At 46.5% G+C, this 18,012-nt stretch overlaps 1 protein-coding gene across 1 annotated transcript in view; it reads left to right on the top strand.

The window, feature by feature from the left end:
- The window catches only part of cubn (cubilin (intrinsic factor-cobalamin receptor)), a 374,618-nt gene that overhangs the window by 6,761 nt on the left and 349,845 nt on the right, over positions 1 to 18,012 (top strand). Inside the window, exons 6-11 of the mRNA XM_078200308.1 lie at positions 2,913 to 2,927; positions 3,170 to 3,271; positions 4,565 to 4,668; positions 5,580 to 5,706; positions 14,551 to 14,719; positions 15,996 to 16,127. Coding sequence (XP_078056434.1) covers positions 2,913 to 2,927; positions 3,170 to 3,271; positions 4,565 to 4,668; positions 5,580 to 5,706; positions 14,551 to 14,719; positions 15,996 to 16,127 — 649 coding nt within the window. The remainder of the gene's footprint in view (positions 1 to 2,912; positions 2,928 to 3,169; positions 3,272 to 4,564; positions 4,669 to 5,579; positions 5,707 to 14,550; positions 14,720 to 15,995; positions 16,128 to 18,012) is intronic.

An 18,012-nucleotide genomic window follows, 5' to 3' on the forward strand; every position in this document is an offset into this window, starting at 1 on the left:
AACCGCTGAGAGGTTCTTCACTGTTGTGGGCTTTAATCTGTGAATCTTTGGGTAAGTTTTTTAACCCACTCAAACCCCATTTACTTAAGCAAATCTAGATCTGGGCCCCTAGTCTTGACTGAACTCAGTGTGGGACATTTAGAGCCTTATGAGCCTGTTATTGAATCCTATAATACTTTTCCTGAAAAACATGAAGCAATTTTTGAAAGTTTAGTGCATGTGTTTCCATTTGTTTGGTTTTCATTTTAAACAGCATAATATTTATTCAAAACCTATTACCTTGATTAAAAGTAAATGGTACAGCTATTCATTAGACATGTTGGGTTTATGGAAACAATGTGATTGATAGGTGACTTATTTATTAGTCACTGATAAAACAATGATATTATGAGAATAATTCTCTCCCCTGGAGGTTCTTCTTTTTCTTTACCTTAAAATAGAGGACTGAGGGTGATGGGGGTTGTTTGCAAGAGGATTTCCTTTCAGACCAGCTGCCTTCTGTTGGTGTCAGTCAAATATTCCCTAAGTTATTTTGATTATCAATCATTACTTCAGCATTTTCTCAACACTTCAAAACAGACTGGAAACTAATTAGTAAAGATAATTATTGGTACATTATTTCTTCTTAAGGTAGCAATGTAATGTTGGAATATTTGAAAGACTGATTGATCTGCTGTTCTTCCTATCCTTTTAGCTGCTAAATCTCCATGCACATGTTCAGGCTTTACAATTGGTAAGTACTTTGAATTTCTGTGAATTCCTATTCCAGTAATGACAGTCATATATTCAGTGTGATGCGCAGGTTAAACACATGACTGTAAAAATCTTGGGTTAAGTTTAGTGTTGGATTTAAATTTTAGCCACTTTACCAGAGGGCAGACAAAGCATGGACTGAGGTTAGATCATTAGATGACACGAAAGGTCATTCTTTTCATAAATGACCCTAACCTCATATCTTGCAGAATAGGATTCAGTCCTGTCTGATTTGGGATCAGACTTGGATCGTGCTCTTTACAAATAGCTAACAATTCCGATTGGGACCAATAATTAATAGATCTAAGAAGTAACAATCCAACAAAATGGGAAGTATCTAATTCTACAGGCAGTGTCTTGGACACACAACAATGCCTGTTGATTTATATTGCAATACTGGCCGCTATAGAGACATGAAGCTGGATTTTACAGCTCCCTGCCAGGTGTGCTTTCAGCAATGGGGTGGAAGCACATATGAGTATAAGGAATGGCAATCCCACCACCTTCTCAAATATGCCCGAGCCATCCCCAAAGTACAGGGGGTGTGCTGGTGCCCAAATTGCTGAAAGCCCACCTGCCATATGGAAATAAATAAGTAAGGGTTGATTGAATTTGTTAACAAGCCAATTGATGCCAATATTACACTGCCCATTCCATAATGTGGTTGGCATTGGCACGCATATGGGTGGTAGTGGGCAGCCTGTTCTTTCAAAAAGAGTCTTAAAAATGGTAGGAAGTAACCAGGGGGGCAGTACTATCTTCACACTACTTGCTCATTGCGGGCACCCATCTGAATATACAAAACCACCACTCTCCCTTCCTTTCTGCCCAGCTGTACTGTGGAACCCCCACTGCCAACCCCCTTGTCTCCCTCCCTGAGTCTAGGATTGAGAGGTGACTTATTTATTAGCCATTGGTAAAACATTAACAATGTTATGAGAACAATTCTCACCCCTGGAAGTTCCTCTTTTTATTTACTTTAGAATAGAGGACTGAGGGTGATGGGGGTTATATGCCAAGAGCATTTCCTTTCACACCAGCTGTTGGTATCAGTAAAATATTCCCTGAGTTATTCACCTTTTTTGATTTTCAATCATTACTTCAGCATTTTCTCAACATTGCAAAACAGACTGGAAACTAATTATTAAAGATAATTATTGGTCCATTCTTTCTTCTTAAGGTAGCAATGTAATGTTGAGTCCAGGGGCCGCTGGAGCTTTCATCATGGTCTTGCTTGAAGTCCTGGCAGCACCCATTACCGAGACCTGGCTCAGCTGGGGCAACAAGACCTGCCAGCTGTTCCCGAGACTGTGTCTTCCTCCCACTGAGGGGCAGCAGACCCACGCATGCCTAGTTGTTGCCACCCATAATGTACTATTGCTTCTGGATGAACTTTTATTGTTGGTTGGGGTTTTCGACCAACTTTCAGTTGTGTTGGGTGATGAGCTGTATGCAGCTCCCCTCCACCACCCCACCCCCCAACCCATAGTTTTGTTCATGGTCCATTCTTATCTATGTAATCGTAGATAGAGAATTACTTATAATGGCTTCACTTCCGGCTCTAACACTGCAATCTTTGGTGCCCCTGGTCCCCTGGCACTGTCCAAGGAGCAAAGTAACAATGCCCAGGGGCACCTTGGCACTGCCCACCAGGCATTGGGCAGTGCCAAGGGGGTGTTGCCAAAGGGGTGGGGTCCGCAGGGGCAGAGCCTAGGGCTGTGGAGGGGAGGAGTCGGGACTGCCGTGGGTGGGATTGGGACTGCGGGATGTGGGTGGGATGGGGGGACTGAGGCAGGGCTCAGGGAGATCAGGACTGCCGGCGGTGGGGGGAAATCGAAGCGGGCCGGGGTGGGGTGTGGTGTCGGGCTGCCCCACATACATCTGGGAGGCCAGCAATCAGGTCGTGGGGGATTGGAGAGGCAGTGTTGAGGGGTCGTGGGGCTGGCCGGAGGAAATAGGCCCTGCCCACTGATTTTTAATGAGATTCCTACTAGGGCACTCTGTGACGCATGGAGTGTGGGAGATACATTTTGAAAATCCCGCTGAAAAAAGCAACGGGATTTACTCCAGCTTTTACACAAATTTGGCACTTAGAATGTTTTTGGGAGAATTCCATCTGAGATCTTTGAAAGCGAAGGCTGGAATCTCTTGTGCGACAGACAGAGTTTCAACAAGCTTGGTTAACTCGCATTGTTTACTGATGTCTGGGTGTGTTGCTGTCATATCCATGGGATCTATCCTGGCCGCATCTGCCATTTATTTGTAGAGCATTGTGCTTGACCACAGTTTGCCTATTAATTCACATATACCTCGTTTTAACCCTGAATGCTAAAGTATAAAATAGCTATTGTACAATGTATTTCAGCAGGAAAGGTGGAAACTTGCTTAAGCCATTTTTACATTCCCCATATTTCAGATATTGCAAAGGCGCTCATGCACTAATAATACTTGTCAGAATGATGGAACGTGTCTGGATCTCATTGATTCTTTCTTCTGTCTCTGTCCAAACAACTGGAAGGCAAGAACATTTCTCACTAGATATTATATTGAGATGAAAATATTCTGTTTATGTGATTTTCTCATCAATTAAACCCATGAATGTTAATTTAATGCTTATATAGGGATGGGGCTACAGGCATAACGAGGGAGTATCATTCGCAGAAAAGGAGCTCTATCATGGGGAGGCGGTGATGTAGTGGCATTGTCACCTGGACTAGTAATCCAGTGTAATTCTCGGGGGACCTGGGTTCAAATCCCACCACTGCGGATGGTGAAATTTTAATTCAGTAAAAAATCTGGAATTAAAAGTGTAATGATGATCATGAAATCATTGTTGAGTATCGGAAAAACCCACCTGGTTTACTAATGTCCTTTAGATAAGGAAATCTGCCATCCTTACCTGGTCTGGCCTACAAGTGACTCCAGAGCCACAGCAATGTGGTTGACTCTTAAATGCCCGAGGGGATGGGCAATAAATGCTGGCCCAGCCAGTGATGCCCACATCCCATGAACAAATAAATAAATCATATGTTATGCTGTAATGATGCACTAAACATTGTAATCGTGCCCATAGATGCTCTCTTTACCTCGCAGCCCTGCTTTCAGTGGCTGTGCTCCATTGAAAAGGTGGATTCTGCGAGCTGTTAATGCCCTGGGGACAGATACAAACATTGCCCCTGCGTATGCAAACTGTCATGTTAGTGCCCGATGGGTGCTCAGTTGCCGGACTGTAAAGACCTTCCACAGCCAATGGTTAAAAAATAGACTTGGGAAGTGTGACTTTTGAACTGCTGTTTATTAGCATTTGCAGCATTAATGTTGAGATGTCTGTTTTTTGTGCATCATTGTCTAAAGGTTCATGATCAATGCTGTGAAGTTAAAGGTAAACAGGCATGGTTCTTGGATCATTTTGTTCTTATACAAGAGCTTGGTTAGTCCTTAGTTAAGGAACAAGGTATCCAACTTTGGTCCTCTTACATTGTGGGAGATTTTATTGAATTCAAATTTCACCATCTGCCGTGGTGGGATTTGAACGCGGGTCCCTGATTCTTGTCCTAGGTCTCTGGATTATGAGTCCAGTGACAGTACCACTTTGCCACTGCTTGTAAGGTTGATTCTATTATGTATTTTGTTAACCCTCTTAAGTTTCTGTTATTGAGCACAATAATTGCTGTTATGAGTGAACTGCACTCCAGAACTAGCAGAGTATTAGGATTTACAGCTACAGATTGCTTGAATTTCAATGGAGCAGAAGAAAAACTCAAAGCTAAATTCTAAGTGCTCATCATTTCTCATGACATTGCTTATTTAGGGACCCACTTGTTCTGAAGATGTAAATGAATGTCTCACCTCTGCTGGAACACCATTAGCCTGTCAGAATGGAGCAACGTGTGTTAACACAAAAGGCAATTACAGGTAATAGAAGCTACCTTTGTTGGAGCTGAGATATGTTAGGCTTACTGTGGATATTTTACTGTCAGATATTCTTGCTTGCTCCAAAAAGCCAGAGAAATAAGATTACAAATTAATTGAGTGATACATGGCGGTAACAAGCAATCTCCACATGGTGATCAAACACAAAGACAGCAAGCCAACTATTTAGATTACCACATGAGCAAACGTTTATTTCTAATTACATAATGAACAGTCGGTAGTGCTATATGGTGGCACAGTGGTTAGCACAGCTGCCTCATAGCACCAGGGACCTGGGTTCAATCCTAGCCTCGGGTCACTGTCTGTGTGGAGTTTGCATGTTCTCCCCGTGTCTGCGTGGGTTTCCTTCAAGTGCTCCGGTTTCCTCCCACAGTCCAAAGATGTGCGGGTTAGGTCGATTGGCCATGAATGACCAGTCTAATGATGACCACGAAGCCATTGTCGAGGGGGACTAGGAGGGTAAATATGTGGGATTACAGGGATAGGACCTGGGTGGGATTGTTGTCGGTGCAGGCTTGATGGGCCAAATTGCCTCCTTCTGCACTGTAGATTCTATGATTCTGTTTGTGTTAAGTATTTTGGAATACTGAAAGAATATTTGATCCTTTAACTTGCATGTTGAAAAGTAAATACTGGTATGCTCTTTGTTTTGAAGTGAGGTGGCACCAAGCTTCCCTTTTGTTTGCAATGAGTGCCCACTCTTTTTTTTAGTCCATAGATGTTTCAAACTAACAGTACAATCACAGTGCAGCATTGTTAAATCAAGCCAAGGTAGGTAAATGTTGTAAAGCATCTGTATTAAGCTTGTGTGCCAAGGGCATGACATTGTGAAATAAAGAACCCACTGACCTTGTTTTTAATATTAATGATACTTCGCACTGTGCCATCCTCAGCTGTACCTGTCCTCCAGAATGGTATGGTCCACATTGTACCTCCAAGTTTGATGATTGCCAAAATGGTTCACAAGGACCGTGTGCACATGGCACCTGTATTGATTCAGAGAGAGTGCAGCCAAATCAGGTAAAAATCCACGGAAGTATTTGTGAGTCCAAATTTATTGTACAAAAAGGCGATTTGTTTCTGTACAGGTATTCTGAATAAGCACCTTCTGCTAGAACACTTGAACTGAAATTAATGAAGTAATTGTAGGTTGCACTTAGTGATACCACCATTCCCAGTCCGAATGGAGATGAATGGGTAATGTTCCCCTTCAATCACATGGATACCATTGTAAGTGAGTGCGATCGATTTTGTGCACACAATAACCACCTCCCTCCACTCAATGCGTTTTATTGGAAAAGTATTCTGTTTATATGATTGATGCATGATTAAATCACTCAGGAGGCTAGATTGTACCCAGGAAATAAAGGCTTTTATTACTGACAAGAATGGAGCACACTATATACAATACAATCCCAGACTAAAGGGTCACCAGGCAGTGCAGTGACCTTTATACTTCCCCTGGTAGGCGGAGCCAACTGGAGTGTACCACAGAACAATATCAACAGGTAGAACAGCCCAACCCTAACACCAACAGTAATTACAGTAACATATCTACAAACCTGTGGTGAACCATCGTTGGTTCCCACTGGATAGTGCTGAGCCAGGGGCTGGCCAGGACTACAAGGATGTACATATGTTACTGTTGGGTTGTGCTATTGTTGCTGTTGGGTTAGGGTGGGGTTGTTACACCTTTGTACTGTAGTGTTGTGGCACATCCTAGTCGGGCTCCGCCTCCTGGGAGAGGTATAAGAGTCCCTGCTCTGGCCGGGACCCCTTCAGTCTGGGATAGTGTATATAATTCTGGTAGCTTCATTAATAGTAAATAAAAGCCTTCATTTACTGAGCTTCGAGCCTCGTGTCTAAATTGATGTGCATCAATTTTATTTACTATTATTAAACTCTCGACGGAGAAAAAAAAAGAAGAGAGAGTATGGAGCAAATCCTCAAGCCAGAACGTCTGACGCTAGATCCACATGCGGTGGGCGCTTCTAACACCTTCGACCACTGGCTGAAGTGTTTCGAAGATTACCTAGCAGCCTCCGCAGCGGTCACCACAGATGATGACAGACTCCGGGTCCTCCATGCGAGGGTAAGCGACACAGTCTACCTCGCGATCTGTGCGGCCACTAATTACCCTAAGGCCCTCGCGCTTCTAAAGGAGCGCTATACAAAACCACCTAATGAGTTACACGCTCGTTACCTCTTAGCCACTCGACGATGGCAGTCGGGCGAAACGATGGAGGACTATGCCAATGAGCTCTTACAGCTAGCTAGGGGCTGTGACTGCAAAGCTGTGTCGGCTGAGCAGAGCATGTATGACCTCGCCCGAGATCCGTTTGTGGTCGGATCGTCGTACATTCGACTTAAACTGTTGGAGAAGGGTAACCTTAATCTTACCCAGGCCATCGAGTTAGCAGAGATGCTCGAGTCGGCTTCAAAAAGCTTAGTCTTATATCCAGAGGACCACGTGGAGACAACGTGGCAGGAGCAGTCGCAAATCCCTCCTCGCCCCTCGGGTTCGAAATGCTGTGTAATGGCGTGCTGCCATTCGGGCCAGATGACGGCTGCAGCCCCGTGCGGCCCGCGGTGCTACTTCTGTGGAGGAGCAAAACATTCCCGGCAAAAGTGTCCTGCTAAAGCTGTATTGTGCACTGCATGCGGTAAAAAAGGGCATTATGCAAAGGTGTGCCGATCGAAACCCAGGAACGGCAGTGCGGCCTGCGATTCTTCGGAGCTTGGATCATCATCGTTGAAGTCGTTGCGGGGTTCGTCCACGTGCGAGGCCAGGACGACGCCATTACGGTCGACGGAATCGGAGGAGTATGACCACCAGGGGTCGCGGAGTTTGGCGCCCTCACCCACGTGCGATTCATGGGGGCAGCCATGTTGGTCGACACTGACCACGAACGACCAGCAGGGGTCCTCCGCATCGATTTCAGCTGCCTGCAGTGGCGTTCATGAACCAACGGTGGCGTCGATCATCCTGGACCAGGCCAAGCCTCATAGACCCGATCGTTCAATGATGAATATCCAGGTAAACAATCATATGCTTTATTGTCTGTTTGACAGCGGGAGCACTGAGAGCTTTATCCACCCAGACACTGTGAAGAGGTGTGGACTCCAGATTCAACCTGCCAAACAGACAATCTCTATGGCATCAAGGTCCCAGTCTGTTGCCGTGCTAGGGAGTTGCGTGGTAACCTTGAAAGTACAAGGCACAGTTTACGAGTGCTTCAAGCTCCTTGTGTTGCCGTATCTTTGCGCGCCAATACTTCTCGGACTAAACTTCATGGTCCACTTGAGGAGGGTAACCTACAGTACGGTGGGCCACTCCCTTCACTGGCAGTGGGAAAACAGCAGCAGCCTCCAAATTGCCTGCAACCTCTCGACGCTAAAGATCACCACTCCCTCCTTGTTTCAGAATCTGGTACCAGGCTGCAAGCCCATCGCGACTAAAAGTAGACGTTACAGCACTGAGGATCGGATCTTCATTAGATCTGAGGTTCAGCGGCTCCTCAAAGAAGGGATCATACAACCCAGTGTTAGTCCGTGGAGAGCACAGGTTGTGGTGGTCAAGAGCGGGAACAAACCCCGGATGGTCATTGACTACAGTCAGACCATTAACCGATATACGCAGCTGGATGCGTATCCTCTCCCGCGCATATCTGATATGGTCAATCAGATTGCGCAGTACCGGGTGTTCTCCACCGTAGACCTCAAGTCCGCCTACCACCAACTCCCCATTCGCCCAGAGGACCGACAATACATGGCTTTTGAGGCGGATGGTCGCTTGTATCATTTTCTCAGGGTTCCCTTTGGTGTCACCAATGGGGTCTCGGTCTTCCAGCGTGCTATGGACCGAATGGTGGACCAGAACGGGCTGCGGGCTACCTTCCCGTACCTGGATAATGTCACCATCTGCGGCCATGACCAGCAGGACCACGACACAAACCTCCTGAACTTCTTACGCACTGCATCTCGCCTGAACTTGACCTACAACAGGGAGAAGTGTGTGTTTCGTACGCGCCGCTTAGCCATCCTCGGATACATGGTGGAAAACGGGGTCGTTGGCCCTGATCCAGACCGTATGCGCCCCCTTGCTGAACTTCCCTTGCCTGCTAGTGCAAAAGCACTGAGAATATGCCTAGGCTTCTTCTCTTATTATGCGCAGTGGGTTCCCAACTACGCGGACAAAGCCCGTCCGCTTATTAAGTCCACGACTTTTCCCCTAACGCCAGAGGCCCAATTGGCTTTCGAGAAATTGAAAGACGACATCGCGAAAGCTACGATGCACGCGGTAGACGAGTCCATCCCCTTTCAGGTGGAGAGCGATGCATCTGATTTCGCCCTGGCCGCCACACTTAACCAGGCGGGCAGGCCCGTCGCATTTTTTTCCCGCACCCTCCAAGGCCCCGAAATTCGGCATTCAGCGGTGGAAAAGGAGGCCCAGGCCATTGTGGAGGCCGTCAGACACTGGCGCCATTACTTGGCGGGAAAACGGTTCACCCTGATCACGGACCAGCGGTCCGTGGCATTCATGTTTAACAACACGCAGAGGGGCAAGATCAAGAATGACAAGATCTTGCGGTGGAGAATTGAACTCTCCACCTATAACTACGATATCATGTATCGTCCAGGGAAACTCAATGAGCCCTCGGATGCCCCCTCGCGTGGAACATGCGCTAGTATTCAGGAGGATCGTTTGAACGCCCTCCATAATGATCTGTGCCATCCTGGGGTCACTCGGCTCTACCACTTTGTAAAAGCCCGCAACCTGCCTTACTCGGTGGAGGACGTCAGGTCGGTAACAAGGAGCTGTCGGATTTGCGCGGAATGCAAACCGCACTTTTACCGACCTGACCGGGCACATTTGGTCAAGGCCACTCGTCCCTTTGAGAGACTGAGTGTTGATTTTAAGTGCCCCCTTCCCTCAACAGATCGGAACGTGTACTTTCTAAACATCATCGATGAGTACTCCCGGTTCCCTTTTGTTGTTCCCTGCTCGGATACATCCGCTGCCACGGTGATTAAGGCATTCCGTGATCTTTTTACCCTGTTCGGGTACCCCAGCTACATCCATAGCGACAGGGGCTCGTCGTTCATGAGCGATGACTTGAGGCAATTCCTGCTCTCATACGGGATTGCCTCTAGTAGGACCACGAGTTACAACCCTAGGGGTAATGGACAGGTGGAACGCGAGAATGCTACAGTCTGGAAGGCTGTCTTACTGGCGTTGAAGTCCAAAGGTCTTCCAGTCTCCCGTTGGCAAGAGGTGCTCCCTGATGCGCTCCACTCTATTCGCTCCCTCCTGTGTACGGCAACCAATGCTACTCCCCACGAGAGGATGTTCTCATTCCCTCGGAAGTCTTCCTCGGGGATCTCTTTACCGTCTTGGTTGACATACTCAGGACCCGTCCTCCTGCGGCGACATGTAAGGGCCCGCAAGTCCGACCCCTTGGTCGAACAGGTCCATCTCCTCCACGCCAACCCTCAGTATGCCTATGTGGCATACCCTGACAGGCGAGAGGACACAGTCTCGATCCGAGACCTGGCGCCAGCAGGGGACGTAGCAACCCCTGTCGCTCCCATACCCCCAGTAACAAACCCATTATCTCTCATTTCTTCCCCGGACACGGCGCGGGCAGCATCAGGACCATTGCTTAACCATTTTACTCCCATGTACAGCTTGCCTGAGCCCAGAAGATGGTCGCCACCACAGGGCATCTCAGGATCCCCTGGACTACCGTCACCTCAGGGTCAACCAGCCTGTGAGTCTGTGGAAGAACAGCTGGACGCCGTTTTGGGGAGAACGCCACCGCAAGTGCCTACTCCGGTGTCACCGCTGGTATTGAGGAGGTCACAACGACGGTGCGGTCCCACTGACTGTCTGAACTTATAGACTGCTGACATTTTATTCTGGGTTTTGTACCCCGCCGACCTTTGTTTTCAAAGGAGGGGTGAATGTGGTGAACCATCGTTGGTTCCCACTGGATAGTGCTGAGCCAGGGGCTGGCCAGGACTACAAGGATGTACATATGTTACTGTTGGATTGTGCTATTGTTGCTGTTGGGTTAGGGTGGGGTTGTTACACCTTTGTATGATAGTGTTGTGGCACATCCCAGTCGGGCTCCGCCTCCTGGGAGAGGTATAAGAGTCCCTGCTCTGGCCGGGACCCCTTCAGTCTGGGATAGTGTACATAGGTTCTGGTAGCTTCATTAATAGTAAATAAAAGCGCTACTCAGGGATACGATCGCCTACGTGCAGGACAGGCAGGTGGACACCTGCCTCATCAGTCTAGACCAGGAGAAGGCGTTTGACAGAATATCGCACAGCTACATGATGGATGTGCTGTCCAAAATGGGGTTTGGGGAGGAAATCTGTAATTGGATCCAACTGCTCTACACAGACATCAGTAGCGCAGTTTCAATCAATGGGTGGGAATCAGATATGTTTCAAATCAGGTCTGGAGTCAGGCAGGGCTGCCCTCTCTCCTCCGTCCTCTTTGTGTGTTGCATTGAACCCTTTGCCGAGGCCCTCAGAAGCGACCCAGGCATCAAAGGGGTTACAATCCCGGGCAGCGGAGGGACGCAAGTCAAAGCCTCCCTCTACATGGATGACGTGGCTGTTTTCTGCTCGGACCCCTCGTCTGTTCGCAGGCTTCTTCGAGTCTGTGAGCAGTTCGAGCTGACATCGGGGGCCAAAGTCAACCAGGGTAAGAGCGCGGCCATGTTCTTTGGGAACTGGCCTGACACATCCTTTGTCCCCTTCACCATTAGGGTAGACTACCTCAAGGTGCTGGGGATATGGTTCGGAGCGGCAGGGGCATGCGCCAAAAACTGGGAGGAGCGCATCGCCAAAGCCAGACAAAAATTGGGATTGTGGGAGCAACGCTCCCTCTCCATTACTGGGAAGAACCTTGTGATCCGATGTGAGGTTCTGTCCGTGTTGTTGTACGTGGCGCAGGTGTGGCCTCTCCCCAAGTCCTGCGCAGCAGCAGTGACCCGGGCCATCTTCAAGTTCATCTGGAGATCAAAGATGGATCGTGTCCGCAGGGAGGCGATGCACAAATCTCCAGAGAACGGAGGGAAAAACGTTCCCAACGCCGCCCTCATCCTGATGGCCACCTTTGTGTGCGGCTGCATCAAGCTGTGTGTAGATCCTCGGTACACTAACAACAAGTGCCACTATTTTTTGAGGTTCTACCTGTCCCAAGTGTTGCGGAGGATGGGTCTGGCCACATTGCCGCGGAACGCTCCAAGTAGTTGGACCGTACCGCAGCACCTGTCCTTCGTGAAGAAATTCTTCCGGAAACACACCTTTGACCACATGGCTATCAAGCAGTGGTCAGCACGTAATGTCCTTGAGGCCCTGAGAGAAAAGGAGACGGCAGATCCTGTCGGATGGTTCCCTGAGCAGACTGTCAATGTCATTTGGCAGAATGCCTCATCACCAGAACTCACAAACAAGCACCAAGACCTGGCTTGGCTGGTGGTGAGAAGGGCACTCCCCGTCAGATCCTTTATGCACGCCCGAGGGCTCAACCTCACCGCACGCTGCCCTCAAAGCGGCTGCGGGGCTGATGAGACGGTCGCACACCTCCTTGTGGAATGTGCCTTTGCAAAGAAGGTCTGGAACGAGATGCAGTGGTATTTGTCGCGGTTCGTCCCGGGCAGCTCGGTGACGCAGGACTCTGTGCTCTACAGGCTGTTTCCGGGGACGCACACCGAGACAAATATCAACTGCTGCTGGAGGGTCATCAACTCGGTGAAGGACGCGCTTTGGTCCGCCCGAAACTTGCTGATCTTCCAGCTGAAAGAATTGTCCTCCACCGAGTGTTGCAGACTGGCACATTCCAAGGTCCAGGGCTACGTGCTCAGGGACGTGCTCAAGCTTGGGGCAGCTGCCGCCAAGGCGCAATGGGGAAAGGCCACCGTGTAAAGCGTCTCAACAGAGGCAGACCGAGGGCCGGGTAACTGCAGAATACCCTTGGCCTGCGTAACTGTGTGCTAAACTGACAAATAACGGCACACAGTAAACTCTGACACATGTATATAGTTTTAAGAAATGAAATGTAACGAAATGTAATGTTTTTGTAAATAAGCACTGTATTATACTGTAAAAATGATTCTTTTTTTGCACTGTTTATGACTTTTGGATCTGTCATTTTGCAATGTTTTATTGAAGAGTTTTGTTTTGTGAATAAAGTATATTTTTGAAATAAAAAAAAAGCCTTCATTTACTGAGCTTCGAGCCTCGTGTCTAAATTGACGTGCATCAAAACCCCATAGTGCTGACCATCCATGGCTCAGCACTCATAGTGGTGACCATCCATGGCTCAGCACTCATAGTGGTGACCATCCATGGCTCAGCACTCATAGTGGTGACCATCCATGGCTCAGCACTCATAGTGGTGACCATCCATGGCTCAGCACTCATAGTGGTGACCATCCATGGCTCAGCACTCATAGTGGTGACCATCCATGGCTCAGCACTCATAGTGGTGACCATCCATGGCTCAGCACTCATAGTGGTAACCAACTATGGTTCACCACCAATGATGTAAACATTTTCCTGTCATTGTGTTTTGCTGGAGAAATCATGCAACATCTAATGGGAGAAATTGTTCCCGTTTTGGTCTTGAGTTCCGGCTGCTGCATTTTCAAGTGGACTTTGTAAGCCATTTGTTGTAGTTTGCTGTCTAAAACAAGATGTTGCTATTCAGTAAATAGACTTTGTTTGCTGTGTGTCCTGTTGAACGTCCCATTCTTCCCCAACTTTAGTTACACAATGCAACTCGGGCTGACACAATGGTGTTAATTGACACAAAAACAGAAAATGCTGGAAAATCTCAGCAGGTCTTTCAGAATCTGTGGGGAGAGAATAGAGCAAACATTTCAAATCTAGATGACTCTTTGTCAGAGCTGAGAGCAAAGAGAATCAGCAGAGATTTATACTATGAGGGTGGGGGGGGGGGGGGAGGGGGGGAACAAAGGGAATGTAAATGAGGATACAGAAGGCTGAGGAGGTGCTAAAAGTGTCCATTAAGTGATCAGAATGTGAGAATGGCAGAACAGAGGTACAGATTGTTAAAGGACTGCCTGAGGAATGTGACAGTTGCCCTGAAGGGGGAAGGTGAGGAGGGGGCAAGATGGAGAGCGGGAACGGAGAAGCAGAAAAATGAAAGTGAGAAAGAAGGATAATAAAATGGATGAATGAGATGAAACAAAATGGGAAAAAAAATGGAAATAGGATGAAGGTGGAGGAGAGAGTTCATGCTCTGAAGTTGTTGAACTCAATGTTCAGTCCGGAAGGTTGTAAAGTGCCTAATCAGAAGATGAGGTGCTGTTCCTACAGTTTGTGTTGTGATTCACTGGAACATTACAAAAGGCCAAGAACAGATATGTGGATAGGAGAGAAGGGCAACTGCTACATTCCTCAAGCAGTCTTTTAACAATCTGTACTGCTCTGTCATTCATGCTTTCTGATCACTTAATGGACACTTTTAGCACCTTATCAGCCTCCTGTATTCCCATTTTACATTCCCTTTGTTCCATTCCACCCCCCACCCCACCCCTGCCCCACCCCCTCAGTATCAATCTCTGCTGATTCTCTTCTTCTCTTCGCTCTTAGATCTGATGAAGGGTCATCTAGACTCAAAATGTTAGCTCTATTCTCTCCCCACAGATGCTATCAGACCTGCTGAGATTTTCCAGCATCTTTTGTTTTTGTTTCAGATTCCAACATCCGCAATATTTTGCTTTTATCTTGGTGTTAATTGCCATTCTGGTATTTGCAGCATTTGTATCTTTAATTGTAAACATTTATTATTATTCAATGTTTCCTCTTGTTGTCCTTTCGCAGCCCAAGTACCAGTGCATCTGTGATGTTGGGTGGACTCAAGTTTCTACAAGTTCAGCCTGCAGTTCTGATATTGATGAATGTAGTCTTCCTGTTCGTCCCTGCTCAACAAATCCTCCAGTCCAGTGTTTTAATTCACAAGGTTCTTACTCTTGTGGGCCGTGCCCAGCAGGTAATAAATAATGTGTCCGCTTTTTTCTTTGATCATGTAACAAGTGCATTCTGGCCTGAATTTGCAGTTGGCGGCTCAGCAGGGGTGAAGAAAGTCTCACTGAGAAATCTAGAGACCTCTGTGGCAAGAGGTTTAATTCTGTCACATTGCAGTGGATTGTTTAACAGAGATTTCTAGTGTGGAGTTGCAGGAATGCCATCAAACTGTCCAAACAGCCAATCACAGTAAAGAATTATCTTAGACAGATAACCAGGAAATGAAAAGCACGCAAAGCAAACATAGCCTAAAGTGGAGCAGTTATGATAGACTGCAACTTCAGAATTTCCACATCATCTACACTTGCACTAAATCAGAAGGCGAAGTCAGTTTTAGAAGGAAAATGACAGTGAATGCTGGAAATTTGCAATCAAAACTCCCAACAAGATCCAGGCCCATGTCTCTCCTATGTCTTTTTAAAAAAAATTCATGGATTGTGGGCATCGCTGGCTGGGCCAGCATTCATTGCCCATCCTGAACTACCCTTTAGAAAGTGGTGGTGAGTTATTATCTTGAACAACTGCAGTCCATGTGGTGTAGATAAACTCACAGCGCTGTTTGAAAGGGAATTAATGGATTGTCACCCAATGATAGTGAGGGACTGGTGATATAGTTTGAAGTCAGATTGGTGTGTGGCTTGGAGAGAAACTTGCAGATAGAGGGGTTCCTAAGCATCTGCAATACTTGTCCTTCTAGGTGTTAGAGTTTGTGGGGTTGGAAGATGCTGCCAAAGGAGCCTTGGTGAGTTTCTGCTGTGCACCTTGTAGATGGTTCACAAGACGGTTCCTATGCATTCGTGGTGGAGGGAGTAAATATTTAAGATGGCTGAAAGAATACCAGTCAAGCAGATTGCTTTGTCTTGGATAGTGTCAAACTTGTGAGTATTGATGGGGCTACACTCATCCAGGCAAGTGGGGAATATTCTATCATGCTCCTGACTTGTGCCTTGGAGATGGTGGATAGACTTTGGAGTCGGGAGTTGAGTTACATTCTGAGAGTTCCTAGCTTCTGACTTGCGCTTGTAGCCACAGTATTTATATGACTGGTGCAGTTTAGTTTCTGGTCAATGGTAACACCCAGAATATTAATAGTGGCAATTCAATGATGGCAATGCCATTGAATGTCAAGGGTTAATGGTTGTGTGGTGTGAATGTCACTTGCCAATTTCTTTAGCATTAGTTTGGAGGTTAAAAATATATATTTTTGGCTGGATGGTTATGTTTTGCTAAACTGTCCTCAGGCTGGCAAGGAAATGGACACAGTTGCCAAGATATTAATGAGTGCGAGAATAACAACGGAGGATGCTCTCAGGCTCCGGAGGTTCGTTGTATTAATACGATGGGATCTTACCATTGTGATTCATGTCCACCAGGTATGTAGCCCTCTTAACCTAATTGTAAGATCGGATCAAGTCAACGTAACAGTGAAAGGACACTTGTTTTTTATGGCTAAGAAATTGATTTAAATTCCTGAAATTAATTTAAGCTTTTTTCATGATATTTAAATCATTAGCAATTGATGTTAAGTTCTTGAAGAGTGCTATAATTGTAAAAGTGTAAAACAGTATTATTTTCTTGTTATTTTTCTTCACCATTTTGTTTTCTAATGATAAATTCACCACGTTTGCTATTTTACATTTTATTAGATTAATGACAGCTTTATGGATTACTGGGAATAATGACCACTGTTCATTTTTAGATGAACACTTAAAGCCTGCTTTAAGCAGCATCAATGTATACCTCTTACAAACTTTCGTAACAGGCTTTTGGAAGCAACCACATTTTGCTGAATCTGTTCCAATATACAGTGTTCAAATAATCTTTCAATGACGTTTCAATATTTACCCTTGTTATCTATGATTCTTTCCTTTTCCCCTCTAAGTTGAACCATTCGAACCAGTATTTCACACTTTCAGTCAATGTTTTAGGACCTTGATCTGTGTGCCAGCATTTGCTGATAAACATCAGCCTAAATCAGGTCTTTTCCTCCCTCAGTATTGCTCCTATTGCCAAGTGGCTGCAGCCTCTGCATAGAGGGAATGTCATAATTAAAGGAAAGGGAAAAATAGCGTCTTGAATTCAAAGAGGAGAAAGGATGCCATTATTAAATGGGGTGAAGAAGAGTGCTACCATTAATTAGAGGGTGAACAAATATCAGAATTAACTATGGAATGAGGGAAAGTGTAGCAACATTAACTTGGGCAGAGTTTTTGGGCAGGCCGATCAGCGACAGAGGAGCAAAGCAAGCTGAAGGAGTATAGAATTACTTTTTTAAAATATTCATGGTATGTTAGTGAAATTGGCAACTTATTGCTCTTCTCGTTGCCTCGAGACTTTGGGTGGAATTTTCACATGCCCTGAACAGTGGGTTCAATGGCGAGTAGGGGGACGAATTTGGTTGGAAGCCCTAAAATTGGTTTCACGTCAGTATGAATTTTGCGTGGTATCTTCTGCTGGTGCTTGCCATAACGGATTGGGAAAACCACTGGAGGCAAGCGTGGAACTGATTTGCATCCTGCTAGTGGGACACAGATGAAGGCCTGACCGGAATCTTCCATCTACGCCTGATGCCAGCAGGAAAACACGCTGGTGCAGAACACGTCTTAAAAAATGTAGCATGCAGAAATCAGGACTAACCTGAACAATGCCTGGGGCTGCCTCCCAATTTCAGAATGGAGGCCTTCGGTAACACTGGACCCTGGAACATCATAGCAGTGAGTGAAAGGATCTCTGTAGGCGGATCATCCAGTTTCACTGGCATTGAGGGGAATTGAGGCACCAGCAGAAGACACCATGGGAAATTCACACTGGCGTGAAACCGATTTTAGGGCTTCCCACCATATTCCAGCCTCAAAGTGTTCCTGCAGGTCCAACTTCATTTTCATGAGGTCCATTTTCTTTCTTCAATGGTGTGTCAGTGATGTTGGGCAGCTTTTCACTATGGTGCCAGGATAGGATGATGGACTGTGTGCCATCAGGCCTGCCCTGCCATAGAATACAGAACAAAACATATGGTCGCATAATTGATGAGTTTGGGCCGGAAGGTATGGCATGTTTTCCTGCCGGCCTCCAACGGGAAACACGTCATGTTTCCTTCGCTGCCAGAGGATTTAGTCCCGAGATGGGAGAATTCCACCCTTTGGTGCTAAAATAGTGCCACCATTAACTGAGTGACTAAGAGTTCTAGCCTTAATCGATGGGTGAGAAGAGTGGTCAGCTTCAACTGGAGGAGGAAGAAAAGAATAAGAACATGATATT

This window comes from Mustelus asterias, chromosome 2 (assembly GCF_964213995.1).
Source record: "Mustelus asterias chromosome 2, sMusAst1.hap1.1, whole genome shotgun sequence".
NCBI lineage: Eukaryota > Metazoa > Chordata > Chondrichthyes > Carcharhiniformes > Triakidae > Mustelus > Mustelus asterias.